The following is a 27,575-nucleotide window of genomic DNA, read 5'->3' on the forward strand; positions in this document are numbered from 1 at the left end:
AGCCCAGTACATTTCCATGCTGGAAATAAAGGCGTCCTACAGATGTTACTGTTAGTTTTACGTGGAAGGCACCCGGGTACAGTGATGAATTTCCCTAGCAGAGGATGTATGGGATTTGTGCAGGCAAAGCCATGAGGGATGCAGGGAGGAAACCATTCCCTGTGCAAATCCACCAGATCCAACAGGACTGGATGAAAACGTGTACATATACTCTCTGCACACCCACTAGTGTGCACAATCTTTGCACTCTTGGATCAATGTGTTGCAGCTCCCAGTTCCCAATTTACACACAGCGTTGCAAATATAATACACAGAAACTGGGGTGTTGTGGAGCCACTGGCCGGTTTGCTGGTGTCCACTTCGATGCTCTCCTGGATGTTTGGGTCTTGGTTCCCTTGGTGAGTGGGGCAGGAGTGAAGGTGTCAAACTCTTCCCTTGAAATACTGAAGATTATTGTTTCCCCTTCAGCTACTGAAGTTTGGCAACACTTGCAAATGTCATTGCCTGTCAGGAAGATCTTTTGCATTTCCCATCCCCTGGAGTGGAGGCTGCCTATCAAGTGTCTCTTCGCCACACTTTAATGTTTCTGGTAAAACTACTGATTTGATTTTTAGATTTTGTCTGAACAGAATTAGCACATATCACATGCTTGAGCTGCCAGTTAAGGGAAAAGCCAAGGAATGGTCAGGGGAATAAACCAAGTTATCCCTGCCAAGGAATGGTCAGGGGAATAAAACAAGTTATCCCTCCTGGGGCTACATCAGCAGACCAAGCCTAGAAGGCAAAAGCATTTAGCCCATGCCATCCTGCTTTGCACATCACAGGGATGACAGGGACAGAGGTGGATGACAAGTAGGGCTTTGGGACGGGTTCTGCCCCGATTGTCGGAGTGCATGTTTGCAGGGCCAGGGTGCCACTGCATCAGCCGTGCCGTGCCTGCCCTTGGTGGGTATCAACCAGCATGGAAATGGGGAGGATGAGGTGGTGGCTGGACATCTGGCTGGGGCTGGGACTGGCCAGCTCTGTGCCGTGGCTGGCTGGAGATGGGAGGTGAGCAGGAGCTTGTGCAGGCGTCCGGGCTCTCCCGCAGTGGTGGGGTGCTGGAGAAGGATGGTAGAGCATTTATGTCTCTCAGGGAACACTGGCAACAGCAACGGATTTTGCTGATATTTAGTGATGACATATCCATTTCTCCTTCTTCTTTTTATCTAATAAATATGATCTCTCTCACAGGCAGAGATTTCAACTGAAACATTTAGATGCAGAATTAACTCAAACACTAAAAGCAAAAAACAACCCAGAGAGGTGTATCTGTAGCACTGCTAACCCTTGCAATGTTCAAGCTTCAAGGGAAGACCATCAAGATAATTTGCCAGGGAGACTTGCAAAACAGTATGACTCCCATAAACTGCTGCTGATGCATGCCTTGGAAAAGAAAAAGCCATCTCTTCTTGCTTTAGACAGGGTCATTTACTGCGCTACCTCATGTTTGCAGAGGAGCGTGCTAGAAGTGAGTAAGATGCTGAGCATGAGTCTCCTCCCAACACAGCTGCTTCCCACAATGTTCACTCCAACACCTGCAGACTTGCGAGGGGACGCGTGGTGTCTGTCACACACCGGGAATGTCAAGGCGAGGTCGGGAAAGTGCAGCTTTGGGGCTTTGCAAGTGCTGTGAGATGGTCAGCTCAAGGAAAGCTTAGACCCCACTAACCTTCCACTAGAGAAATGTTCCTATTTTCCTTCAGGTGTCCTCGCTCCATCCTAGGTGTGAAAAAGCCCGTGTGTATTCATGGGGATTGAAGAGCTGACTAGACAGTGAGAACAAAGCCATATGCTACATGTCATCATTTATATCCTACACTTTCTAAATCCCCCACCAAGATCACAGTATTCTTCTCACTTAGGAATTTTATGGAAGGAAAATAAAAGCCTAATAGAAGGCAGAATGAGCTCCATGTTTTCTGCTTCAGCATCACCTGCTGGTTCCAATGGGATTTGCAAATCCATAAAAGAGCTCAGGAGGTGTTGGGCAGGAGGTACAAAGCAGCCCATTTCGCAGGCTTTGGGATTTTTAATGGGATGCGTGGGTGCTGCTCTGTAATGGCTCACTACCTGAAGGCTTAAATGAAGAAAACAAGGGCAAGGAGGACAATAATAAGGCAGGCTTGTTAAATCATTTAAATTTTACTGTCGTACTCTGAGATTCACAATGAGGAGGCAATAAAAGGCATCCTTGGGCACAATTTAACAACCACCCTCGGTGACTGTGGCACTGAACTGCTTTAATATCTAGTTTAAAGCTAGTAGAAGCAACTCCAAGTATATTGTAAAACCTAATCCATCTTGTCTGAAAGATCAAAGTCTGCAGGAAAGCACAAATCCAAACCTCCAAAAGTATAACTACCCCTGAGCTCCAGGAGCAATATTAAAAATGTCATTTCCCTTCTTTTTCCCTTTCTCTTTCCTCAGCCCTCATTCAGATTTTCATGAAAACAATTGACAGCATGAGGTGATGCTCCAGCTTGTAGGATGATCTCATACAAAGGTAAGATCTCAACTGAGCTTTATAATTTTTGGACTTTTAAAAATTTTATTTCAAGAACCGAGTGTTTTTTTGCTCTTGAGTCTGTCTTCTCACCTGAATTGACCCTCTGTGCAGAATGGGGACCTAATCCATCTGCGCCAAACCTCGGCCGTGGGAAAACCTTGGGAAGAACTTGTAGGAACATCCTTCTGGAACAGCCAGTCCTGGGGAAATACTGGTATATGGACATGCAGTGAAAGCTCAGGCAGCATATGTTGCCTGATCCAGAAGTCATGAGATGGAAAGTGTCGGGACAGGGAGGAAAAATTGCTCCCAGGATTGTCCCTGACCTGTGCAGCATTTTTATTATTGTAGAACTAGAAACCTTCAATCACACTTCAGGGGTGGTAGCTGGAAGTGTTCAACATATACAGTAATAACAAAAAATAAAAGACAGGTGGCAAAGGTCTCCCAAATTTTCCTCAGAAATGAGCTCAATGAGATCCCAGAGGAATTAGATGTCTAAGACTGTTTTTGCATTCTCCAAGGCAGCTCTGCCACTACTTTATCACTCCAAAATGTGGAGGTTTGATGCTTAGGTGACTAGATGAGACCTGGGGACGGAATAGGTTTCCTGTCCTACATAGTATGCGGAATGATTAAAAAACCTCCCTTACTTACTGGACTGAATCTGAGACACTTCTAGGTAGTGCAACCCCCCCCCCCCCCCTCCAATTAATAGTAAGATTTCACAAAAGCCTGTGAAATTTCCCAGTTTCATGTGTCACAGCTGTTCCACCCTTTGATGTTGCTGAGATCTGAGCAACATGATATCTAGGCATGTCTGTGGTCTCAGAAAGCTTTAGCACTTGCGGACGCTATCAGAATTTCTCAGCAATCTGGGATGCTTTCCAGGGGAAATCTGTTCTGGTTTGTATTAGAGGTGGACTGTTTGGAGCAGAGCAAATAAAAATGCCTTGAGAGGTTGTGATGTGGACTGAGCAGGGGATGTGATAAATGGGAAGGGGACTGGGGAGCCTCATGGCTCTGCTGGTGCTGGCAAGGGGATGAGTGGGAAAGCCATCAGGGGTGGGTGCCTTCGTCCATCCAGCTCACTGGTGGGACATTGCTTTCAGATGACGGTGCCCTCGATTTGGATGGCTCTCTCATGACTGCAGCTCCTCTGGCATGGCAACAGCACTTTGCAAGGCTGGGACATTTTTACCTCTCTGAGATGCTGCTTTACTCTCACCTCCTGCATTTTAGCCCCAGGCTCCTGGTATCTGTCCCCCTCCGTCCATCTCGTAAATGAGTTTATGGAGTTTGCAGCACTGTCTGGGTTTCTGCAGGAGAAGCACAGTGTAAAAAGTCAATCCTTATTTCTGTGATTAGTGTAGCTGCCTCCGGCTCTGAGCTCACACTGCTCTGGGAGATGGAGTCAACCCAACACTGCCTCAGTGAAGGTGATGGAGGGTGCAAGTCAGGAAAAAGCAGAAGATATGAAGCAAAATGGTCTTGAGGGCTATTTAGGGGAAGTAATGAGAGGGGAAGTAATGGGACTGAACTGGGGACAGGCCTGGCAGGAGCATGTCCCTGTGCCTGAGGGAGAGGATGAGGTGCCGGGGTGGCTTCTGAGACATTTGATGGTTAGCAAGAGATCCAACCGTTTCTGCAGTCGGTCACTCTTTGGGAAGGTCTCAATCTCTTCATCTCTGAGAAGCACCTGATAGGACTCCTCTCCGTGGCTTCCTTGCTCTGATTAGGCACATTTTCGGCACCTCCAGCATCTTCCTCAACTGCTTGCTGCTCCTTGGGCTGAGCCGAAGGGGAAGCAAGGGACAGCGTGGGGGAGCAGAGCAGCGTGTGAAATGGCTGATCTGGGTGCAAGGCCAGGGGCTCATCCATCCCTTCCCACCACCAGGAACATTTCCAGAGCACCGTTCTCATCCCTCCTGCTGCCTCTGGTCCCTCCTCCAGCGCTAACCTGCAGCTCGGCACACTCATGAACAGATCTGATCGGGGCAGAGCTGTCCCTCACCCCAGCTCCTCTGTCAAAGAAATCGCCCGAGAGCACAGGCAAGGACCTTGCAGCCCTTCTTCTCCCTTTTGCACAGCCACTTCTCTCAAACCCCTAACTCGGTGGCTAACCAACTTTGCCAGCACATCTGGTCTTATTCGTGCTCAGCGCCGGCATCCCCTTGGTCCTGCGGATGCTGCTTCTGCATGGGCTGCCCGTGAAAAGCGTGGAGGGAGATGCAGCACCGACCAGAGCCAGGCTGATGAGTCCTGACCCAGGATAATGAAACCCAGAAGGGGTTTCAGCTGGGGTTCCCAATCCCCTTTGCTTGGGAATTGGGTCCCTACATACACCCCAAAGTGTCCAGATCTCTTTGCAAGGATGCCCAGGAGCCCGGTGTTAGATGTCTGTGCGAAGAATCAATGCTGCTCTTGTTAGTGCCAGAAGCAAGGTATTCCCATGCCACCCATAATTTCCCAGCTCTATGGCTGTGCCCAGCTCTCATTTACTCCTCATCCCAGCCCTCGAGTCAACCACAGAGTAAACTGGACGTAGGGCAATGGTGTGCTGAGGGCTACCCCATCGCAAGAGGACCTCTAAGGAGCTTTATGCCTCTTGGTTGGAAAACACTTAAATAACAGCCCCAAATTTGTTCCTTTTGTGTTTCTGAGAGCCCAGTAGTGAGAATTGTGGCAGGGTATCTATTTCTTAAAGGTCTTTCACACAATTTTTCACATTCAGAAGAGGAGATTGTAGTAGGATATGTGTTTCTCAGGGTCTTTTCACACAAACTTTCACATTCAAAAGCCTGGCTCAATCACACACACTCAGTCCCAGCATCGGTGCTTTTGCTGAACCAGGTTTAAAAACCTCTCCCAGTTCCCAAGCTGCTGCCACACCATTTGTGCAACAAGCTTTACCGAGGCTGGAAGAGCCCGTGGAGAAGAGCGGCCCCAGGTGACACGATTTCATCCCATGACGAGTGCAGGTGATGCGGGTCGGGTGGGTGAGGGATAAAAGGGCTGTGTGGGGCTGGGGTAAGGGGTTTTGGTGGTGTGGAGGGTGAGAGACATGTGGAAACAGATCAGCCCTGGGGGGACCAAGCAGCTTCTTAGGTAAGGCTTTGGCTTGGGGCAAGGTGGGAGAGGCTCTTAATGGAGGCTAAATATTGATTTTGTAGGGGATTGGTACAATTTTCCTAGCTGGGAATGAGAGCTGAGCAGCCCAGGGTGCTGGATAGCTCCTCTTGGTCACCAGTGCACCTCTGCCCACTCAGTATGTGTGTGTGCGTGTGGTCCTGTGGGCAGGCATGGTGGGGCGCAGTCATTGGCATCTCTGTGACACAAATGTAGAAGCGTTTTCCTATTTTGTCAAACCTTCAGGCCCTGGTTTTTGGCTCCTAGTGAAGCAGCACAGCTTTGCTGGAACCAGCTCATCCCAGCAGGGCCATTGACTCTTAATCCCACATAAATTATGGGGAGCTGGAATGTATGTACAGTACTTCTGGTATGGCTCTTTGCATGACATCTTCAGAGTGAGCATGACAGCAACATAAATAGCATATGTGAGGAGACATTACATATCTGTTGCTTGTTGCATATTATTTGCATACATATCCTCTACCTAACTGATGGTTCTTCCTAGTTATAGATTTGTTAGACTGCAGTGTTTTCAAGGCAGATATTCAAGCCTTTGAAAAACTGATGGGAATATATTTCCCTCTACAGTTGCTTGAAATTTTCAGTAAACATCTATTGTTTCCTCTTGCTAGAGAATAGAACAAGGGAAGGCTTCTGAGACTGCATTTAGGTGGGTTAAAACTGTGAAAACAAACTGCCTGAAAGCAAGTTATCAGGCATCAGCTGCTATTGATCCAAATAACAGCAAGATCTTGAGTGACATCTCTTTGGGGAAAGCAAGCATGGAGGGAAGCAAACAGCAAACGGACCCTGAATATCTTGGTGCTAGACTTTTTTGCAGTGAATTTGTTGCTCTCAAAGCTGCTCACGATGGAAAATGACTGCAGTACAGAGGCGATAAGCAGATTCCTACTTTGAAAGACTTCTGTGAAAATTGCCATCTGAGCACAGAGGTGTTTTCCTCCCTAAGGGATAAGAGGTTAAAGTGCTGGGATGGAGCTTGGAGGATCTGAATTCAGCATCTGCTTCTGTTTCTTACCGAGTACCTGTGTAAATCATGCAACTATAATTTCCTTTCCTTAAATCAGAGACCTTTCCTCTCTCAGCATCTGGGCTGTGGGGACCCCCAAATAGGGAGCCCTGGATGCTGGGTGCCCACTCCCAAAATGGTGGGGGAAAAACCCCAAAACAATCAGTGTCCTGAGTGAGGGGATAGTAGGGGGAAGGAAGGTTTCTGTCTTGCAAGAGTGGAAGGATTTGCTCACTTCAAGGTCAATGGATTTGAGATGCAAAGAGGAATAAGACTGTCAAAAAGAATAGAATGTTGCAGAGAGGATTTTTAAGGGCCTTGTCCACAATAACCTGAAATGATCAGTCCCTGGAAAATTCCAAATAATGATGGCAAACAATAAAATATCAGTGAAGTGGATAGCATTGTGTACTCCCTTTTTCCTGTTAGGGCTTGAGGGATTTTGCTCTAAATGAATTTTTGGTGAAAGCACGATCCACTCTAATTACCTGTAAGTAGTGAGGATCAGGCTCACTACTGCACACAGTGTTCTTCGAAATGCAGGCAGCTGCTGGCATTAAGTGGATCTGGTTATTCTTCTTACCATGGGCTTTGTAGCTTAAGGGGGTGTGGGACCTCTGATCTTGGTGGCTGCCGTCTTTTGGACGCGACCGAAGGGCATGAAGAAGGCATGTTGGAAACATGGGAGAGACTGGAATAGGACTGAAGCAACTCTTCCTGTGAGGTCGTGCTCAGGTTTTGGGAGCTGAATGTCTCTTTCTTCTCCTGTTGTGTGGTCCCAGGAAAATGTAGCAGGAGCTGACATATTTCTTGGCATTGTAACTCCATGGCTTTGGGAGCTGGAGAGCAAATGGAAGGAAAAAGATATGTAGAAGAGAAGTGGAGAGATTTCCTTTGTGCTTGAAATGGGCATGAATTATACTTGTTGCACTGTCCTGCTATTTTAGAAAGAGGAATCGATTGACTCCAGCTCTGTTAGCTAGGTGCCCCTGGGGATCAGCTGTCTCTTGCATGAAATTGTTTTATTGTACAATAGGCCTGTTCCTATGGATCAGTTCCTTGCTTGCAGTCTCAGGAATGGGCAGGGAGGTGCCCAGCCAGCAGCAATGTTGGATTTTTAGGGTACAGAGAGAAGCAGGAACTGACCCCACGGCTCTGGCAGAGCAAGTGGTGAGAGCAGGCAGGTGGAGCTGCCTTTCAGGGATGTGGGGATGGATTTGCTTGGCTGCCGTTCTCTGCTGGCTTGAGCTAACGGCTGTGTGCAAGTGTCTGGGCTTATATTTATGGCTAGGTCCAGGCATAGATGGGGTGTACTGGGATCAGCCCCCTGTGATGTGGACTGGACCCTCACCATCACCCTGCCATGTGCATCCTGAGATCTTGTCTCAAATAAGCTCTTCCTGAGAAATTCAATGATCGTGGAAGGGAAACAGGGACTTTGAAAGGGATGGGGGACATGGCCTGGGATGTGCTGCTGACCCTGTTCCCCTTGGTGGGTCTGGGTTTTAAGTAGTGTCCCAGTGCAAGCTGATGTCAGCAGGAACCTTTTTTTCCACAGTGTGTTTGTTCCCAGGCCCGTTTGCTCCTTGGGAAAGTTATTCTGTTTTTCTTTCTTTGTTCTGATGCTTAGCATTGCAAAAGAGGGTCAGCAGAGATTTCTGCCATCTCTAAAGGAGTCTGATGGAGCAAATACAGAAGCTACAATGAATATGTATTATTGCAAATACTGAAGAAACCAATGTCCCTCTTCTTAATAGATGTTATTTCTCATTCTTTGAACAAGTCTGTTGGCGATGGAGGGCAGATAGTCTACTTCTGGAATATCTCTCGCCTTGCGTTGTTATGTGATTTATAACATCACACAAGGAACAGAATTTGTCACCACCATCTCTGGGAAGGAGCACTGAATCCCCTGGTAGAGAGGAGTCTGGGGAGGTGGGTTTTGGGGCTCAAGAGACAATTTTTTTCATTTTGTTATGTCTTTTCATTCATTACTTCCTGCCAGTTTCTCTGATGCTCTAGTTGTTTGCCATAGATCTGTGATATTATGTAAAGCAGTCAGAATGTTCATATACTGAACCCAACATGTCTTGCTCTTCTGGAGCTGGTGCAGGGCTGAGCAGTGACTTCCCTGTGCTATTCTGTGGCTTCACCATCCTAGATCTCATTTTCCATGTCTGTTTTGCAGGTTTTCCAGCTCTGGAAAGAGCTTGAGCTCGTGCTCTAACTTCTCTAGCTGTAATGCAGTTTTGGTGTGTGGAGGTATATATATATTTTTTTTTGTTGTTATTAAAACCCAGTACCTGCTCTGGTTGCTTTCTTAGTGTTTAATGCTTTGCTGAAAGATGCAGTGCCTGCTGGCGCTGCTCTGCCTGCTCAGCTGCAGACACAGTTAATGTCCCTGCTCAGCACTGACCCTGTGAAGGGAGCAGCGATGCTCAAGGACCTCCCAGTGCTTGCTGGTGATGCTGGCCTTGGGGAGGCCACGGCTAGTCCAAGCTGCTGCTGGGCTTACCTTGACTTGTACGGCTGCTTAACAAAACTAGAAAGCTGGGAAAGAATGAGCAGAGAGCTCAGGGAGGTGCTTGTAAGGCCAAGGCTGAAGAGGGTGAAATGGGGAGCCAGAGGGAATGCTCCTCAAATGCAATTCTTGCTGGGGGGGTTTTCAGCAGCCAACAGCTGACTATTCAAAAGTGTGAATAGTTGGTCAGGAAAACAAGACCTTTTGTGCTTTTTTGCATAAATGTTTAACAGCAAATAACAGTCCTACCTGCCGGTCGCTTCTGTTTCTCATTCTACCAAACAGCTTGAGCCCAGTTTTATGATGCTTGAAACGAATGGGTTCACCAATGGTAATGCACTGCCAAGGCCATCAGTTTTGATGAGTGGAGGCTGTGTGTATTAACCAGAGATGGTTTCAGTGTTTATGGTATGGACAGTGGTGGGAGAAATGAGGCTGTGTGTCTCCCTGTGTGTGCCTTTTGTCCTTGGCTGGTTGCTGAATTTGTGTGATGATTAATGTGCAAAGAACAAATTTCACCCACCATCAGTGGTTGGGGTGCAAATTTAGCTAATTAGCATTTGGCATGTGGTTGGCAGGTGCCCATCATCCCAGGAGTAAGGGCTGCATTTTTGAACCTTGCTCTCCATCCTTTCCAGCACATTCTGCATTCCCCCCAGCCTTCCTCCCTCTTCTCTCCAGCCCAGGTGCTTGTCCCTGCGTAAGAAATGATTTCACGTCTTGCAAAATTAATTCTCTGCTCACGATGGCCTTGATTAAACAGATTGGCAAACTATGCTAAAGGTAGCAAAACAGCTCTGACATGCAGATGTCTTCACCTCCTGAAAGGAAAGGCAAAATCTGTGGGCTGTTGCTATTATGAAATGCAGGTGGCTGTGGGCTGTTTTCTGCAAAAGCAGCAAAAATTCTCCATGTTTAGGAACAGCGTCTGTAAAGTTAACCTGGTTGAAACGATGGTAGGTGTAATTATTGTCACTTGAACTAGAATAGCTTGAAATAGATAAGGTTTGTTCATCCATAACTGTGTAGACTGTACTGATGGTCCAGGAGTCTGGAGATAAATATACTATAGGTATGTGGGGAAAGCCCAGGGTCCTGCCTCTGCCAACATATATCCATTAACCAAGCAGAGAACAAGTGTGCTTGGGTCCCAGCTGTGGTTCTTATATTATAAAGCCTCTGAAAATTTGAACAAACAAACAAACAAAAAAACCAAACCCCAAATATGCACAAAGCTCATTTTCAGACAAATATTATTTTTTTATGGATATTCTAATTATTTACCCAATTGTCATGGTTTAACCCCTGTTGGCAGCTAAGCACCACACAGCTGCACTGCAAAACCAGCACACCAATTAACAAACTTTTGTATATTTTCAGTTTGAGTCTTATTTTGCAGATATTCAATGGAAAGTGGGGTTGAAAAAAAAGATATTTGCACCATGAATGTGTTTTTGACTTACATGTTGACGCTCTGGACACTTTCTTGTAAATCCAGCATCTATTCATGGCGTGTCACCTGCTGCCTTTGTGCGTGCTTTCTGGGCAATCATCATCTGGAAGAAGGATTGCATTTTTGGCTTTTTCTTTTTTGGCTTTGTTTACATTGCTGTCTGCATAGAAATCTTCAAGAAGAAGAGTTGATCTGTTTTTCTAAGAAATAGGCTGGGAGAAGTCCTTTCGGGTCATGCAGATGAAATCTTGGTGGCCTTCCTTCTCAGCCTTGGTGCATAGGTCCCAATGGACAGGGAGAAGACTTCTGATAGGGAAGAAATCTGGCAAGTCTCCTGCTCTTGACCATGAGATGTTCTGGAAGGACAGATATCTTCATGGCTGAATTAGGATTGGGGTGAAATCAGGTGAAACAGCAGGATTGGGACTGAAGGTGTGTGACATGAACATCCTGGGCTTTTTTCTGTGCAAGAGGACAGGGCTGAACATTGTGAAGATGCTAGATGGACAGAAGAGGAGAATTTTTGGAAGAGTTTTAGTACCAGACACAAAACATGTCTTGGCTGTCAGTAGTTCAAGGTGGCAATCCTGATCCCCTTTTACAGCAGTCATTCCAAAAGACTAGGCTGTATTGAGTCAAAACAAGGAACCCAACAAGACAAATGGGTGAACATGCTGTATTTGCTGCACTGAATGAACATAAAATGAGTATGTGAAGGGCTAAGTGCATTTATTGGGGTGGGAGCCAGCAGAGAGGAGCAGAGCTGAATTTGCAAACACTCTTTTCCCGTAGACTCCTGGGCTGTCCAGCCAGGCCGTCTCGCACTGATTTACTGCTGTCCTTCCTTCAGCCTTTGAAAATCAATCCATTAACAATTAAAGTAATGTCTAGTCCAGTATTTATTTCACACTCTTTCGTTAATGGACTGGCCAAAAAAACCCACCTTCAAGCGCTAGGACTGTTGTATTTCACAAGAGGGCTGCATCTCTGGGTCATGCTTTTTCCCTTGTTCCCTGTTACAGCTGAGACCTGCTCTTATGGAAGCATTCAGGAAAATTACCATGCATTACCATACCATACCATTACACTCCCTGTAAAGAAGGTGTAGCTTCTGTGCTAAATATCCCCAGACATCCATTAAAGCAGAATTGGAGCAGAAAGGGCTAGCCCTGACTGTGTCTGCTGGGCCTAAGCAGCTCTGCGTTGGGCTGTGGGCTCTGGAAGAGAAGCAGCATTTGCTCCCCAAAAGCCCATTTTCCTTTTCTCCATCTCCTTCTGGGCAATAGAAATGTGCCCCAAATTGGATCTGACCTGTGTGTGTCTGCTTGTGCCCCCAACACAAACTGCTGGGAAATGGCATCTTCAGGGAAACACTATAGATGGCCAGAGGCACTGGACCATGAGGCTCTTGTTTTCAGCAGCCCATCTGCCCCTGATGTGGAATCAAACTGGGGATGGATGCCAAAGACCTCTTTGCATCCTCTTTTGGGGGGTGGCATACCTGGGGGGCTCTGCAGCTCCTGGGCACTGAGTCTATCGTGGTCAATGTCCCATGGCCAGACTGGGAACAGCAGGGACCTGGGGGGTCTGTGTGGATCACACCACCCTAAGGTAATGAATTTACCACTGCAGCTGCTTGAGATAAATGTGCTACTGTAACTCTGATCCTAAGTGCAGGATGCTTTGGGTTACAAAAAATGACCTTTAGCGAATGCTACTAGCAGAACACTAAATAATAACAGTTTTCTCCCCCCTCACTTCTCAGTCCTCCTTGTATTTTTGCCAGTTTCTAGGTCAAATCCCCCATTCTGCTTCTCCTGTGCTAGCACAGCGTTCAGGTTGCACAATTGCAGAGGAGGGAGGAATTCGCATCCCGAAGCCTTGTCTCCCCCGTACCCCCATCCTTCCATCCTTCCCAGTGCCTCTGGGTGGGAGAACCCACCCCAGGTAGGCTGCGGGTCCCGTCCGCAACTGGGGGCTGCGGCAGGGTTATATTTTTTGGGGGGGGGAAGGTGATGGACCCCCCCTCCCTGCTCCGGGGGTGGGACGGGGGGGGGGGGCGGCCGGCAGCTCGGAGCGCCTGCTGGAGCAGGGGGGAGGACGCTGCCCTTGGGCTCGCAGGTGTAGGCTCGCTTTCCCTTTGGTTATTTATTATTCCCCCCCCCTTTCTTTTTCTCCTTCCCCCCCCTTCCCTGCTTTTCTCTTACGCAGTGGGAGAAGCCAGGCAGCCGGGGCTGGCTCTGCCCAGCCGCCGTCCATCCTCCCTCCCTCCCTCTCCCCCATCCCTCCCTTTTCCTTAAAAACGTGGGCTCCGGGGTGCAGCCCCCTGTGCTGGCAGCATCCCTGCCTGCGAGAAGCAGCCCCTTACCCCCCTCACCACCGACTGCCTCCGAAGCGGAGCCTCCAGCCGTGCCCGCAGCCTTTTTTTGGTCCCCCCATCCATCCCCAGCCCGGGGGTACCTGGATGCGGCCGGGGGGAGCACAGCCTCGCTAGTGGGGGAAACCTGCACGCAGGTAAGGAGCCAGCTGGGGTTTATTTTCAACTTTGGGCTTTTTTCTACCTTTTTATCGGGGCAGGAGCCGGGAGGGGGGGGTTGTACCCCAGCCCCAGTGGGATGCTGCGGCAGCTTTCGGAGGGCACCGGCGCGGGGGGGAGGTTTGGGGGTACAAAACCGTATGTTGGGACTCACCGACCCGGCAGGCAGGTAGGAGCATCCAAGGCTTTTGGGAGGGATGGCGTTGTGCAGCCCGCATGTCCCCTGCGCTGGCGGTGTGGAGATATGCGTGAGCTCCCTGTGTGCTCAGGATGCACCAAGCTCGCAGGGTTGCAGCCCATTAAAATGCTCTTGGGGAGGTTTAAGGGGGGCTGCGCTCTCCCCAGCAATAAATCGTCCTCCCCCCAGCGTTTCTCACGCACACGCTTTGCTACGGTCCCGCGCTACCCGATTGATCAGCGGATCTTAAAACTGTCTATTTGGTGCCCCAGGTCCTTGGCACAAGCTGGTGTTTCAGGATGGACCCGCTCTTCCCTGCCCACATTTTGGAAGACCCTGACCTGAGAAAGCTGCTGAACGACTCCTCCATGCTGAACCTGAGCTTTCTCCCCAGTAACTGGTTCAACAACGGCACGGGGGACAGCTTTCTGCCTCTGAGCATCAAGATCACCATTGTGGTTGTCTACTCCATTGTGTGCATTGTGGGGCTGGTGGGCAACTGCTCCGTCATGTATGTGATCGTCAGGTAGGACACGCAGGCAACACGCCAGGGAGGCTCTGGGGAGGGCTGTGAGCGGGGCAGACCGTCCCCCTGAAATCCCTGCTGTGGGTAAAGCAAGGCAGGCGCTCCCCTGGTAATTGTGATGTGCTTTAGAGGTAATGATGTGGCATTTGTTTTATTGTTTTGGTTTTATTTGTTTTTCTCCCTTCCTAGGCTGTGATGGAGGTTCCCACCAGCTTTCAGCTGCCCTCTGGTGCCTCCTAAAGTTTAACCCAGAGAATGGAACAGAGCATTCAAATCTGCTAAAAAAAAAAAAAAAAAAAAAAAAAAAAAAAAGGGGGCTTTTTTGCAAACTGCAGGACAGGCAGCTGGATGTCCTCAGGGAGGGCAAAGTGCTGGGAGCATCCCGCTGCCAGGGTGTGCCTGATCTTTAACAGGACCTCTCCCTCCTGTGCTGTGTCCAGCACCCCAGCTGTGGCTGCAGGTGCTGTTCCATCTGGGAGCTGGTACTTTCCAAAGCTGAACCTAGTTGCAAGGTAAGGGCCTGCTGGGAGGTTCAGTCTTACTTTTACAGGGGAAAAAAAAAATCACAAATATAGCTCTTCCAACTCTTTGGAAACTATAAACGTAAATAAGATGTGACAGGATGCTGCAGGGTTGAGGGCAACTTTTCTGGCTCCTCACACTGAAGTCAGGAGAGCAGAGGGACAGAGCACGGAGCATGCACCACTCCAGCAGCACTGTCCAGCCTCCCTGCACATTGCTGGCATTTTAAATGTCCCTGCCTGGTTCTGCTGTGGTCCAAGTCCCCCTGTTTCCTGGAATCAGAAACCTTGTTCCTCCCTGTAAGTACAAAATAAGTTTATGCAACCTTTAGGGCTGTGATTCTGTGTCAAACGCTAGCAATGCCCTTTGATCTCTGTACCCTGTGTGTTAAGGAGTGAGCTTCCATTTTATACACGTCTCAGAGCAGATTCCTGCTGCAGGTGGATGCTGCCAAAGACAGGGTGAATTTTTCTCCTGCAACAGAAGATGAAAATCTTTATCAGGTATTCAGACACTGATGAGATTAAGTATTGCTCCTGCCAGGAGACTTGCTGCTTCCAAAGCATCTTTCCCTTGAATACACACAACTCGGCTGGGGCAGATGCTGCAAAATTAAGTTTTCAGTATCACAGGTTGGTGAACGGCAGCTAAATCTCTGCTACAAGGGCAAAGACATGACTGTTCATTAGACCTCCTGTCTGTGCTCTTCCTGCCAAGGAGGTTATGGCAGGGAGAAGGGATCATGTTAGCCCTGGAGAATCTGGAGATGGAGAGAGGAGGTTTGCGGTGCTGCAGTACCACGTTTGGAGAGCTCATGTTTCTGTTCAGTGTAGTAGCAATGATTCAAGTAGGCACGGTGTTTGTGGGTGCGTGTAAGCGTGGTGAGCAGTGAGTCTCTGCAAGTGAGAAGTCTCTGGCCCACAGCGATGCAGCTCCCTGGGAATGACTGAGCTGGTGTGCAGGCAGGGGAAGGGAATTCGTGCACCCTGGATGAACCTTAAATGTGTGTCAGAAGGAGAAGATTTGGCAGTCTGCAGGTAGAAGACCCTGTCTGCAAAGGTCTCAAGGGATGTGGACAGCAGGACCCTGCTGGCCCCTGCCCAGGGCCGTGGCCAGTGTGTCACCAAGAATACAAATGTCCCAAACCACCATCCCAGTCAGGGTGGACGTGTGCTGTGGCTATGCGGGGTCATGCTTTCGAAATGGTGCCTTCTGTTCCACTCCTGTTTGGCTTTGATACCTTCCAGTTGGGTAAATGGGACCCAAGAAAAGAAAAGGGGGATTTAGCACTGAAATTTCCCCTGGAACTTAACTTCTTTTTTTGTATCTTCTGGTTTTAAGCAATTGAACACTGAAGACCGGTGTCAGCCCCATCTCCCCCAGACCTTTTCCACTTCTGTTTCCCCTTTATCCAGTAAATCCCTGTATATATAGAAGAGCCAATAGAAGTTTTAATTATTTGGGTAGTCCTTTTTGGGGATTCACCTCTGTTTTTCCAAAAACCACTCCCATGTGAGTCTGGAGGGACCCCTTGAATAATGTGTGCTGGGGAGTTATAACTGAGCTAGAGCACGTGTAGAAGAAGCTGCTGTTTCCCCCTGGTTCTCCCCACCAGTTTCTCCTGGGAGCTCAGTGCTGGCTGAGACTAACACTCAGCAAAATGACCCTTCTCAGTTTGGTGAGTAACTGCAACTTTTGGTTATCTCTGCCCAGGATTTTTCTCTCCTTGTTCTGCCTGTTAAGGTCAGGAGCAGGTGTGGTGATAAAATAGACTCAATATCCCAAACTCTTGACCCTGATCATGTATGCAGATTCATGCAGAGCTGCCAAATTAATGGCCATGCAAGGAGGATGTTGATGACCTCTCAAGCACAGGTTTTCTCCCCAGACTGGGGCATTGGTGCTTCTGGGCTTCATGTCTTACCGTCTTTTTTTCAGTAGGTTGAAAGTTGGTTGCTGGTATGTCAGCGTGGAGTTTTGGCACTCTTAGCGATATATCTCTTCCATTAATGGGAAAAAGACTGCTAAACCCTCTGTGCTGCACCGCTACCATCTGTAGGTATGGTGCACTCTACAAAAGCTGTTTTTTCTCTTTCCGTGCTTATATTTCACCAGGGATAACCAGACTTCAGCTTGCTACACAACCTATAACAAAAAGGTGTATTATCTTCCACAAAAAGAACGGTACAGTGACGTACACAGTAATTGTTTCCTGTTTTTGAGGGAGTTGGGTAATAAAAAGACTCCAATATCAGCACTCAAGGAAACTGGAGGCACCAGGAAGACTTGGTTTTTTTGTTCCTCTCAAATGAGCTTTTTGCAGCACTGACAGAAAAGTTTAAAATCTCCCGGTATTTCAAAAATACAAATTCAAAGCCTTCCCTGGGTTTTCCCCTCTGTTGTAGAGCCCAGTCTACATCTCTCTTATATTTGGAGTGATTTAACATTTGAAATGATTAATTTATAGAGACGGTCATCATGTGACTGTCAATCCCCTTCTAATGCTGAGCAGCGCTAATTGGATAAGACCAAGAAGGGCTCTCGTCAAGAACACGATTTCCTGGACAGCAAAGGGCCTGTTGTGGAAACCTGCCTTGTCTGCGGCTTTGTTCTGCTTGCTCATTGTGGAGTTCCTTGCCAGTGGAGATAATGCCTCCCCTCCCTCCTTCTGCTGTTTGTGCTCTTCTGCATATATTTCCTGTACTGGTTTTTAATGAGAGGCAGAGAGGGTTTGGGGGGAGAGTGGAGGAAACCAGGCTGCTGAGGTCCCTCTTATCTAGTAACTGAACACTGCAAGGCTGAATGCCCCGGAGCTTTGTTTTTAGGAAGAAAAGTGAAGGGGAAGGAGGATATATTGTTCTTGCAATGGCCCTGGGGGTGGCTGGAGATGATGCTGACCCAGGTGTTGCTGCACGGGGTGTGACGGAGACCCCCAAGCCTCCACCAGGGACAACATGAAGCTTCCGGTCTGGGAAGTCCTCTGTTGTTCCCAGCTCCATCATGCTGCTACGATGCTCAGCAGTGATGATCTGGAGGACTCCCTTCCTCAGTGTTGGCTCTGCTCACCTGGATCAGGCCCTTGAGGGAATGATGCCTCGTTTCTAGGGCACTTCTCTTTGCCATGGCAGCTTTCTGTTGGGAGCCCAGCAAAGTATGAGGGATGCTCAGCTCTCCCTATTAAAGAACATTGTTTCAGAGCATTTTAAGCAGCTGTTTAGGCAGATTATGGCTGTCAGGCCGCTACACTTCCATTTGCTGCTTCCAGGTGAAGCTTTAAGAGGAGGGATGTGATGGGGAGGTGCCTGTGCTGGGTGGCTGCCTGGGGATGGCTGTGCCAGCTGTTATTTTGCTTGAAAACTGCATCAGTCCCTGAGAACAGGAGTGAGGGCAGCTGGCTGTGATGAGACAGGGAAAATGAAGTTAATTATGACATTGCAGAGATGCTGATTTTTTAATAGAAAGCTTTCTAAGGGATAAACCTCGACCAGCTGTGTGTCTTGGAGCTGAAATCAAGTGAGTATTTAATGCAGCATGGACCCAGTGGGCACCAGTGGGAGCATCTGAGACCTTGTCTCTCTCCAGATTAGCCTCTTTTAGTTTTCCCTGGCAAGAAATAAATACAACTGTTGCAACTTGTAGAGAAGGGAAGCCCACACCAAGGGCTCTGTGCTGTGCAGAGTGATTGGAGCTGGGGAAGGATGGCGAGGTGAACAGGAGGGGGACCTGCTGCAAAGGACAGGTCTGCAGCTCCCCAATTTCCAGGTCCCCATGAGCCCAGATGAGCTGGGAGCAGCCACAAGGCTCGTAACAGCTGTGTGTGGCCCCTGCCAACACAGCTCCTGCGACTCCAACATGTGCTGGAGGGCTCTTGGCTTCCCCTGGCTTTGGTGGGATGAGTGAAAGGGAGTTACCCATGTGCAGCAGTAATTCTGTGATGTTTAATGTGGGACTCAGTTCCCAGTGCTTTCCAGGGACTGGGCAATTCCCAGCAGCGTTTAAGACCTGAGCAGTTCAGCAGAGGCATATCCAGCACATGAACAGGGATGAGAGCATCTTGCTGCAGGATGGATGCTGGTGAACAGCCTCCTTAGACCGAACCACTGTTCCCGACGGCTGTGTGCCCACTCGGGGTTGCATGAGCATCCCTGTGAGTGCCCGGGTGAGTTGCAGAGGCTTTTGCGGCTGCAGCCACCCAGCCACTGCCCTCAGCGTGGCGGCGATCGGGGCCGTGCAATGTCCCCAGCCATGCTGGTTCCCAGAGAGCACCTTCAAGAGGGAGGGCACCAGTGTCACCCAGACACGGCAGCGAGACTCAAAGGGCAAGAAAATCATCTGTCCCAAAGTGTTGCTGCTCGCCCTGGCTGGCAGCAGACTCCTTAACCCCTGTTAATCAGTCACCATCCTGCCAGGTAATTAATAGGCTTTTAAGTGCCGGTGTTGCTGTCTGCTTTTGCTGTAGCGTCTGGCTTCATAGTCCAAAGTGATTTAAATTTGTCCTTAAGTTTGTCCTCTCTGTTTTTGGGTTTTTTTTTTTTTTTTGTGGCCTATTGAACTATTAAGGATAAACTGGCTTGAATTGGGTAATTTCAGGATGAGGGGGCTCTGAAAAGGTGATCAGAGCAGCAGGGACACAGAGAGCACTGTGTGGGTGTATGGCTGGGAGGACACAAATCACGACGGTACGTGCCAGATCAAATATCAGCTTCATAAAACCTGTGGGCTAAGAGCTGGCTGGGAGCAGAGATGTCAGTGAACTGGTGCTGATTTCCACTGTCAGAGAGTGGGAGCAGCTTGGCAAAAATCCTCCCTAAGCCTTTTCCGCTCTGTTTTGCTTTCCTGTGAGTGTCCAGGGCGGCAAAGTCTGTCACTGATGCCAGGGCGTGGGGTGGGAACAGAGGGAGCTGCTCAAGGTGAACAGCACTGTCTGCATCCTGATTAGCTGGAGCTACAAGTATCAAAATCAAAAGGCTCCGAGAAGCAGAGAGCTCCTGGAGATAATGCTCATGGTTCCCCAGGGTTGAAGGCTTTGCTGCGGTCCCTCTGCCCCAGTGTCTGCAGCCTCATTTCGGGTTGTAGGATTGCTGCAGCCAGCTGGTCCTTAGCCCTGGAGCATCTGGAGCTCTGCTTGCTGTCCTGCAGCCTCGGGGTGGCTGGGCAGAAGGGAGGGGGTGATGCTAAAACAACAGGTTTGCAGCTCATCCTGAGGCTCAGCCGGGGACAGAATCCATCCTTGTGAAAAACAGGACCTCAAAGCCAAGTATGTGGAAGAGCTGTTTCCTACCCATCTCCTCTTCTCCCAAACTGCGTTCCCCTTGCTGAAGCAAGGTAACGCTGCTTGAGGTCCACTTAGCAAAAAGGAGGGAGAAGCCGAGTGCTGAGCTGATATCCAGACATTTTTCCTCTTAGGCTTCAGCAGCCGGGAGAACAGAGCAAAGTGATTACTTTTGTGACAAAGGTGGAGCTGGATGGAGAGCTGAGAACCGCCCTGTGGGAGATGCTCCATTAGGAAATTGCCTCCATGACCAAGTGCAAGAAAGTGGCTCAGCGGGGAGCTAATGTCCTCCATGGAGGCCACAGGCTTATCCGCATGGAGCTGTGCCCTGGGGGGGACCTTAGGTGCCTCCTAAAGCCCAAGAGTTTAATTTATCTTTTTTTGTACAGATTAAGAAGGAGAACACTCTCAGTTCCCAGAGGAAAAGAAAAAGAGGTTAATCCACAGAGAAGTGATTAATTGATTTTTGTTTGTACTGAACATTCTGGAAATGTTTGGGAACATCGGTTGGTTGGGATAATGGCTGTTGGCTCTCAGTGTGCAGAGAAAGTGGAGCTATAAGTAATTAATTAGGTGTAAATTAATTTCCCCACCTTTCAAGAGCACAAAATCAGCCTTAAAATCCACTTAAGGTGGGTTGAAGGAGGTAAGTAGTGGGCCAGCTGCCCCAGCATGTCCCCGTGTCTAAGGCAGCAAGGGAAGGCAGCTCTGCCATCACCTCAGAGGGAGCAAGGAAAGAGGCAACAGAGAGGGATCCGTGCATTGGGGGAGAGCGGATTTTGCAGGGCTGGGCTGAGCAATTACGCCTGGACTCTGAATTCTTGCTGAGAAGCATCTTGGAGGAGAGGGGCCAGTGAGTTTTCCTGGGGTGGAGGGGTGCAGGAGGGAGCTGAAGGTTTGCAATCTGCACACCCCAAGCTCAGGGTTAGCTGAGATGCCCCAAACTTCTTGCTGTGCTGGGGACAGGGGTACGTATAGAGGCAATGTTGTTCCCCATGGATGCTGGATGGGTGGTAGAGGTGGGTGGATCGCTGCTTGTTTCTTCCACTGGTCAATTAAAAAAACCAAACACCAACCTTTAATTTTTTTCTGTTTCACAGTAAAGCTGCTCATCATTGTTCAAAAATGCAATTGTTATTCCCTCAAGTCATAACATCAGAAAAGTAGTCAGGGTTAGAGGCATGTTGATGAGTTGCCTCCAAGTCCAGTCCTCCTGGAAGGATGGACTGGAACAAACTTGACCTTTGGGAAGCTTGGGCGAGCCCAGCCAGGTCTGTGGTATGCAGAGGAAGACTACAGCTCTCAGGAGACCTTTGCTAACACAGTCTTAGGTGACAATAATTTCCTGAAGCCTGAGCTGACAATACTTACATTTGTGTGGGCTGATAAAGAACAGTGATTTCATTTCTTAATTTTAATTACCCCCCCTGCTGACCTAGGGGGGAAAGTGTCTGAATTCATTCACAGACTCATCTCATGCTCCCTGTGTGCATTGCCTCATTTATGCCAACTGCAAGAATTCAAACAAAAAAGCAAAACTTGCTCACCCTGAGATGCTGCTGCTCTGGAGTTCACAGCACTGGAGCCTGTCTGTGTGTGTAATTCTGCTTAGGAAGTCCCAAAGCTTTAAAGCCCTGGCAGCTGCCTGGTTGTGTTTTGCTTGTTCATCCCTTCACCATAGGAAAGACACCGGTATTTTTCCTCTACTGCTTTTGGTTATATAAGTTTATCTGATCTGGGCTGGCTTTCTAAGAACGCACTGTCTTGCTTGGCTGCTGTGATTTCTGGACCAGGAGGAGCCTGACTCAGGCTTATGTGGGGACCTCAAGTGTTTCCATCAACATTCATCTGCTCCAAAAGCTTCCCTTGGCTTTCAAGATCGAATGTTTGACCATTCTTGCTTTCTGAAGCCATTTTCAAACATCTGACTTCTAATACAAGTACAGCTTAGAGCTCTAAGAGGGGTAAAATAATAGAGTTTATATTCTGGATTGTAGATCCCCTGGCTGTTATTCTGGCAAACCTGGCTATGTCACCATGTGTCTCAACAAAGTTCAGAGTGTGGCCGTGATAATGTTCCTCCAAGCATTCAAATAATCAAGAGCTGAAGCTCAGACCATCATCGGGGTGGTGGGGTACAGTGCTGAGGAGTGCAGTTGTGGGTTTGCTGTTCTAAATCAATTTGACAAAAGGCTTTTTGGGTCAGATCAGACCCCATAATATTCCAACACATATCAAACTGCAAATAGTGCAGTAGTTTATGAGTTTAAGTGTTACCCTCAAATGAACTTGCCCTCCGTTAATAACACACATCATTGTCTGCCATTTCTGGCAACATTTCTGCAAAAGCCATTAGTATAGTAAATGATAGATGAGCTGTAGTTTTAAAATTGTACCTATCTGTGCTCTTATTTTGCCCGTGAGAGGAACATCCTGGAGCTGAAATGTTAGATTCAGTCACAGAGTCACTGTTGAGTTTCCATTTCTGCAGACTCTGCATGTATCTTTGGGAAGGTGATAACATCTTTTTTTGCATCATTTCCCATGTGTAAAAAGGAGATGATTACCATTAGAGCAAGGTGAATCTTCTTTTGGGGCAGTCAGTTCATGTGGTAAAAGTAATATAGAAATGACAAAACCCATTTGCAGTAGAGTTGACTCATGACTTTATCTGCAAACTACCCCTTTCTTTAGAAAGATCCATTGTGATGTTTTGATTTCTGATACAAACCTCATTCCTCACCAGTTTTTAGCTGCCACTGGCCAGGGCTGGCCATCTTGCCCATTCTGATTTGTTAGCTCACATTAGCCATAGTCTTTGGCTATGAGCCCATACAATCAGCTTACCCCTGGGCCATATGATGCCTTTCAAATCAGCTTACTGCATAAAGCTCTTGCCAACATCTATAATAATGAAGCCATATGTGATGAAATCCTAGATTAGCCTTACCCAAGTCATTTTTCAAAAAGTATGTTCTGAGTTGACAACCTCAGGCTTTCATGGTCCTCACTTGCAGTCTAAGGAAATAAGCTTCTCCTGCCCATGAAACTGATTGCAAAGGCACCATTTGTATTGTTGTAGGAGCTGGATTGAGCTGTGTGTCCATAAGCATGTGGGAGGTAGAAAGGAAAGGGTGGTGTTCAATCTCTTGTTACATTAGAAAAACACAGCATCTTCCTGAAGCAGCAGAACGCCCTCTCCAGTAGGCTTCAATGTCTTGCCCATCATGGTCAGGTGGACCTCTAACCATTGCTCATTCCTCCATTGCAGATTCACCAAGATGAAGACAGCAACCAACATTTACATCTTTAACCTCGCTCTGGCTGATACCTTGTGTCTGATGACCTTACCCTTCCAGGGTACAGACACGTTCCTGGGCTTCTGGCCCTTTGGCAACGTCCTCTGCAAGATTGCCATCTCTATAGACTACTACAACATGTTCACAAGCACCTTCACCCTGACGATGATGAGCGTGGACCGCTACATTGCTATCTGCCACCCTATCAAAGCACTAGACATCCGCACTCCTCACAAGGCCAAAGTGGTGAACGTCTGCATCTGGGCACTGGCTTCTGTCTTTGGCATCCCAGCAATGGTGATGGGATCTGCAGAGAATGAAAACAACGGTCAGTAAAAATGCATCCAATGGGTGGGAGGTGGTGGTGGCCAGGAGAGCCCATGGGCTTGGGGAGCCATTGGAGAGGGGTTTCATCACCAGTTTCATCAGTGTGGTGAGCTCTCTGCTGTGAAGCTATTTTAAATCCTTCCTTTCTGCCCTTGCCTCTCTGCATCACTGCTACTGCTTTTCCAGTATTAAACATGCCCAAACTAAACTGAACGTGCAGATGCTTTTCTTCTTGATATGGCTTTGCTGATCTTTCTTTCCTTTTTATTTTCTCACTTGCAGAAATTGATTGTCTAATTAAACTCCCTTCACCCGTGGATTACTGGGATCCAGTGTTTGGCATCTGTGTCTTTCTCTTCTCCTTTATGATCCCTGTGTTAATCATCACTATTTGCTACAGTCTCATGATCAGACGACTCAAGAACGTCCGTGTCCTCTCGGGCTCCAAGGAGAAGGACCGAAACCTGAGGCGCATCACCCGGATGGTCCTGGTGGTGGTGGCAGTCTTCATCATTTGCTGGACTCCCATCCAGATTTTCGTGCTGGTCCAGTGCTTGGGTGCCAAGGCAGAAAGCGAGCTCGAGCTGGCCATCTCCTGCTTCTGTACCGCGCTGGGATATGCCAACAGCAGCCTGAATCCTGTGCTCTACGCCTTCTTAGATGAGAACTTCAAGGCGTGCTTCAAGAAGTTCTGCTTCCCCACCGCCTTCAGGACCGAGCTCCAGATGTCCAATAGGATGTGCAGCATTGCCAAGGACGTGGCCTATGCCTGCAAGAACTCGGAGGGGACTAACAATCCGGCATGACTAGGCATGGAAATTCCCATGGTGGCTGTTGCCCAGCAGAGTCCAACCACCCCCACGTCAGAGCTAACTCAGATAACAGCTCTTTAGCAGGACCTCAAAACTGAGAGGCGAGAAACCAAGGAAACAATTTTGGGGGTTGGGAAAACCGGATACTGCAAGAGCATGAAGAAAAAGTGAGCCCATCTGATGCATTTTTAATTCCAGTGCACCCTGCACTAAGGAACGTGTTTGAAATCAGCCCTTTGATTCCTGCGAAACCCTGGTGGTTTGCAACATTATTAAGAATTCAGGAATTAAGGGTTTAAAACAGGCATTGCTCCTGGGACTTACACTTTTGCTGCTGGGAGACAGACAAAATGCAAACTATTCCATTTCTTTTTTCCTCCCTGAGTTGTTTAAGACGTTAACAGCTCATGTGGCTCACCAAGCGCTCGTGTGCGGGTTTTATTCCTGCAGCATTGCTCTGAAATTAGACTTTGCTGAAGACAAAGTGGGCAGCAGCCATCAGACAAAACCCAAGATCATCTCCAAGATGAGTCATCACGAAGGGAAGGAGGCAGGGAGGGAGAAGAGGGAGCTGATGGAAAGAGAAATTCAAACTGCCCAGTGGCTGGGAGCCTGGGGAAGGACAACATCGGCTCCTGCAGACGGGGTCTGCAGTAAAACTCTCTGCCTCAAGAGGGGAGCAGGGTGGTGAGAAGGGTCTGTCAAAACTGATGAATGTAGCTCAGAAGAGGAGGAAGAAAAGATGGATGAAATGAACACAAATCCTTGTTTACATGCTGCTATTGCTTTTTTTTTTTTTAACCCTGTGTTTCCATTGTAATAATGGACAGAATGTGTCTATATATACACATCTCTATAGTGCTAGACGTACAGCTATATTGTAGGATTTCATCTTGCCAAGCATGCCTTGGGGATCTTCCTCAGTGAGAGGAGGGAGGAATAAAGTGGCCTATGTATACATGTATTTATGTACTGGGGAAAGCCATTTTGGAGAACTCAAAATGGCAGCTCCTCCAGAAGACATGGACATTTCTGGTAGAATGGGCAGCCTAAACCAGTCCCACCTGCTCCACATGAGATAAGCAGTGCACAAACCATACAAAAGGTGGTTGGTGTTTTTTTTTTGTTTTTTTTTTTTAATGAAATGAGATCCACGATGCTGAGAAAGCTTGGGAAATGCTGCCAAGGTATGACCCCTCCTGCCAACCATAGATTGATTTTCCTCTCCCAGTAGGCCAAAGCTTTGTGTAAAACGAAATGCCCCGTCATTTCATTTGATAATGAAAGCATTCCCGAAGAGTTTAACCACCGAGTGCCCTCCGTGCTGGCGGGGACAGCAGACTTGTATTCTCCCTGTAGCACAACAGCCCTGGGAAATCTGGCCGGTGGTGGCCAGTGGTGCTGATGGGGAAGCAAAGCAACGACCTCCCTTTGGAGATGGGAGGTCAACTCCAATGTGAGAACCGGCAGCATTGTCCAGACTGTAAAGATTTCATGTGAATATATTTCTTGTGCTCTGGTCTACGAGATTCTGTATTTTTAATGTATTGATTTGCCAATATTTTAATGCTGTCACATTCTTTATATATGCTGTATAAAAGTATCCAATGTTATATTTCTATGTGGAGTGTTTCCCTTATGGTTGGGCTTAAAATATAGATGGAATTCCAGTGTCCCACGTATAGGACCCAGATCCCTTGTAAACTGCTCAAGCTGGGAGGATTTTCATGCTGATTAGCATTTGATTGGGAATCTGGAGGGATACCAGAGACAACTTTGCAATTAGCGCTTCCCCTGAATAACATAGGGGGAGGAGGAAATCTGGGCACTTTAAGCACTTTGCAATGGGTGTTTATCCCCAAGCACTCACCAGGAAATCTCGTACAACCCCCAAGCATGCAAAGAAGAACTCCCCGAGAATGGCGCTGCTGGCAAGCTGCATCCGTGCCCTTGGAAAAAATGAGTTTGGTGGGCTGTCGTGTTCGTGGCTACAATAACAGCGTTGGTCAGTGAGCAACCGTGAGTCTTCTCAGCCCGTCAGCTGTCCTACAGTCTGACAGGGTGCTGGGTATGGCTGTGCATGAAGCTGGGAACCGACTGCCGGGCTTTTTTTTGCAGTGCCATTAGGGAGCAGGAGAGCGTTCATTAGTGGCTGGCTGAGGAACAGCCACCCTCCCTTTGTAGTTCTTGGTTGGGTTTTTAAATAGAGTTACGTCCTCTGAAAAAATATACCAGTGTTTCACATTTTTTCAATGATGATTTTGTTATAAAGACTATGCTGCAATGATCTTACATAATCAAGTACTCAATAAATGTGTGTTTACTAAGCTTTTGGGCAATTCTGTGGCTCTCGCAGTGAATGTGTTTAGGCATTCTGTTCAATGCTCAGTGGAGTTTGTTATAAGAGCAACAAAAACCTGAAAGCAAAAGCTTTATTGTACTGTGCCTATGGAGTTAAAGGCTTGCGATCAGCTGGCCGGCTGAAGCGCAGGCTCTTGAATTCTCTTCTGAAATTGTTGTGTTGGTATGATTTTACAATTACCGCAGTGTAAATGACAATTTCCTAGGTGGCTACTTGTGTGCTTTAATAAAGGAATATAAAACTCCCTGTACTTTGAATGATGTGGAGTCTGAGAGACTTAACTGCGTGGATCAGGGGATGTCTCATCTGTGGCGCTGCCGGGATCTTTGTATGTGGGCTGATTTTTCCAGCTAAAACCACTGCTGAGCACGTGCAATAACACCGAAGCATCCGATCCCTTCTTACTGAGGTCAGTGGGAACTTTTGTTATACAGGCAACTTTGTCTGCAGGCAACCTGGAAAGAGAAGATGCGAAAAGGCTAGAAAATCGGTGGTTGGAGATAAGCGTGAGCTGCCTGCACCCTGCCAGCCTCCGCGGCTGCTCTGGGTCTCACAACAGGGAGCTCTCCTGCGTGGGCAGGGCAGCGATGCTGGCAGCTGCCTGCTCTTAGAGGTGAAGTCTGATGCAGGACTGAAACAAGCTCTTCCCACATACTCTCCCCACACCTCCCTGGACTTACGGGGTTAGGCATGATCGTGGAGAGCAATGAATTACAGAACTGCTCTGAAAATAAAGCCACAGCAATATTCTGTAGCCAGGAAAGATGGATTAGCCATTGCACATCTCACTAAGGAAAGCACCTTCTCTCTGCACAGAGATCAATATTCCTACTCAGGCAGGTAAATATCAGGAGAGGGTTTTTTTTATTAACAATGGTGATTTAAAAAAAAAAATATTTTTTTTTTTAAAAAAGAGAAAGAAAATTGGTGAGAAAAGAATGGAAATCTTTATTTCTTTTCTAGTTCAGTTAATTATAAGTACCCAGGGGTGAGCTCTTATAGCAAAGCCATAAACCAAAGTACTTTATTCAGTATTATGGGATTTATTAATGTACTA

General features: G+C 47.9%; 1 protein-coding gene and 1 long non-coding RNA gene across 4 annotated transcripts; one reads left to right on the plus strand and one right to left on the minus strand.

Moving 5' to 3' along the window:
• Nucleotides 1-6,999: 6,999 nt before the first annotated feature.
• On the minus strand, nucleotides 7,000-13,478 carry LOC128140822 (uncharacterized). Its single transcript, XR_008234834.1, has 3 exons — nucleotides 13,375-13,478; nucleotides 10,695-11,309; nucleotides 7,000-7,549 (listed from the first exon to the last, which is right to left on the minus strand). It is a non-coding gene; the product is annotated as an uncharacterized LOC128140822 (long non-coding RNA).
• On the plus strand, nucleotides 12,500-26,768 carry OPRL1 (opioid related nociceptin receptor 1). Of its 3 annotated transcripts, XM_052785139.1 has the most exons (5): nucleotides 12,500-12,631; nucleotides 12,896-13,198; nucleotides 13,671-13,924; nucleotides 22,990-23,345; nucleotides 23,627-26,768. In XM_052785139.1, exons 3-5 carry the CDS (start codon nucleotides 13,698-13,700, stop codon nucleotides 24,148-24,150), a joined length of 1,107 nt encoding a protein of 368 aa, XP_052641099.1. In that variant the 5' UTR covers nucleotides 12,500-12,631; nucleotides 12,896-13,198; nucleotides 13,671-13,697; the 3' UTR covers nucleotides 24,151-26,768. The 3 variants fall into 3 exon arrangements, with proteins under 3 accessions (XP_052641099.1, XP_052641110.1, XP_052641120.1); XM_052785150.1 differs by lacking the exons at nucleotides 12,500-12,631; nucleotides 12,896-13,198; nucleotides 13,671-13,924 and adding an exon at nucleotides 14,256-14,436; XM_052785160.1 differs by lacking the exons at nucleotides 12,500-12,631; nucleotides 12,896-13,198; nucleotides 13,671-13,924 and adding an exon at nucleotides 19,528-21,049.
• The last annotated feature ends 807 nt before the right edge of the window (nucleotides 26,769-27,575 follow it).

This window comes from Harpia harpyja, chromosome 1, assembly GCF_026419915.1.
Source record: "Harpia harpyja isolate bHarHar1 chromosome 1, bHarHar1 primary haplotype, whole genome shotgun sequence".
Lineage (NCBI taxonomy): Eukaryota > Metazoa > Chordata > Aves > Accipitriformes > Accipitridae > Harpia > Harpia harpyja.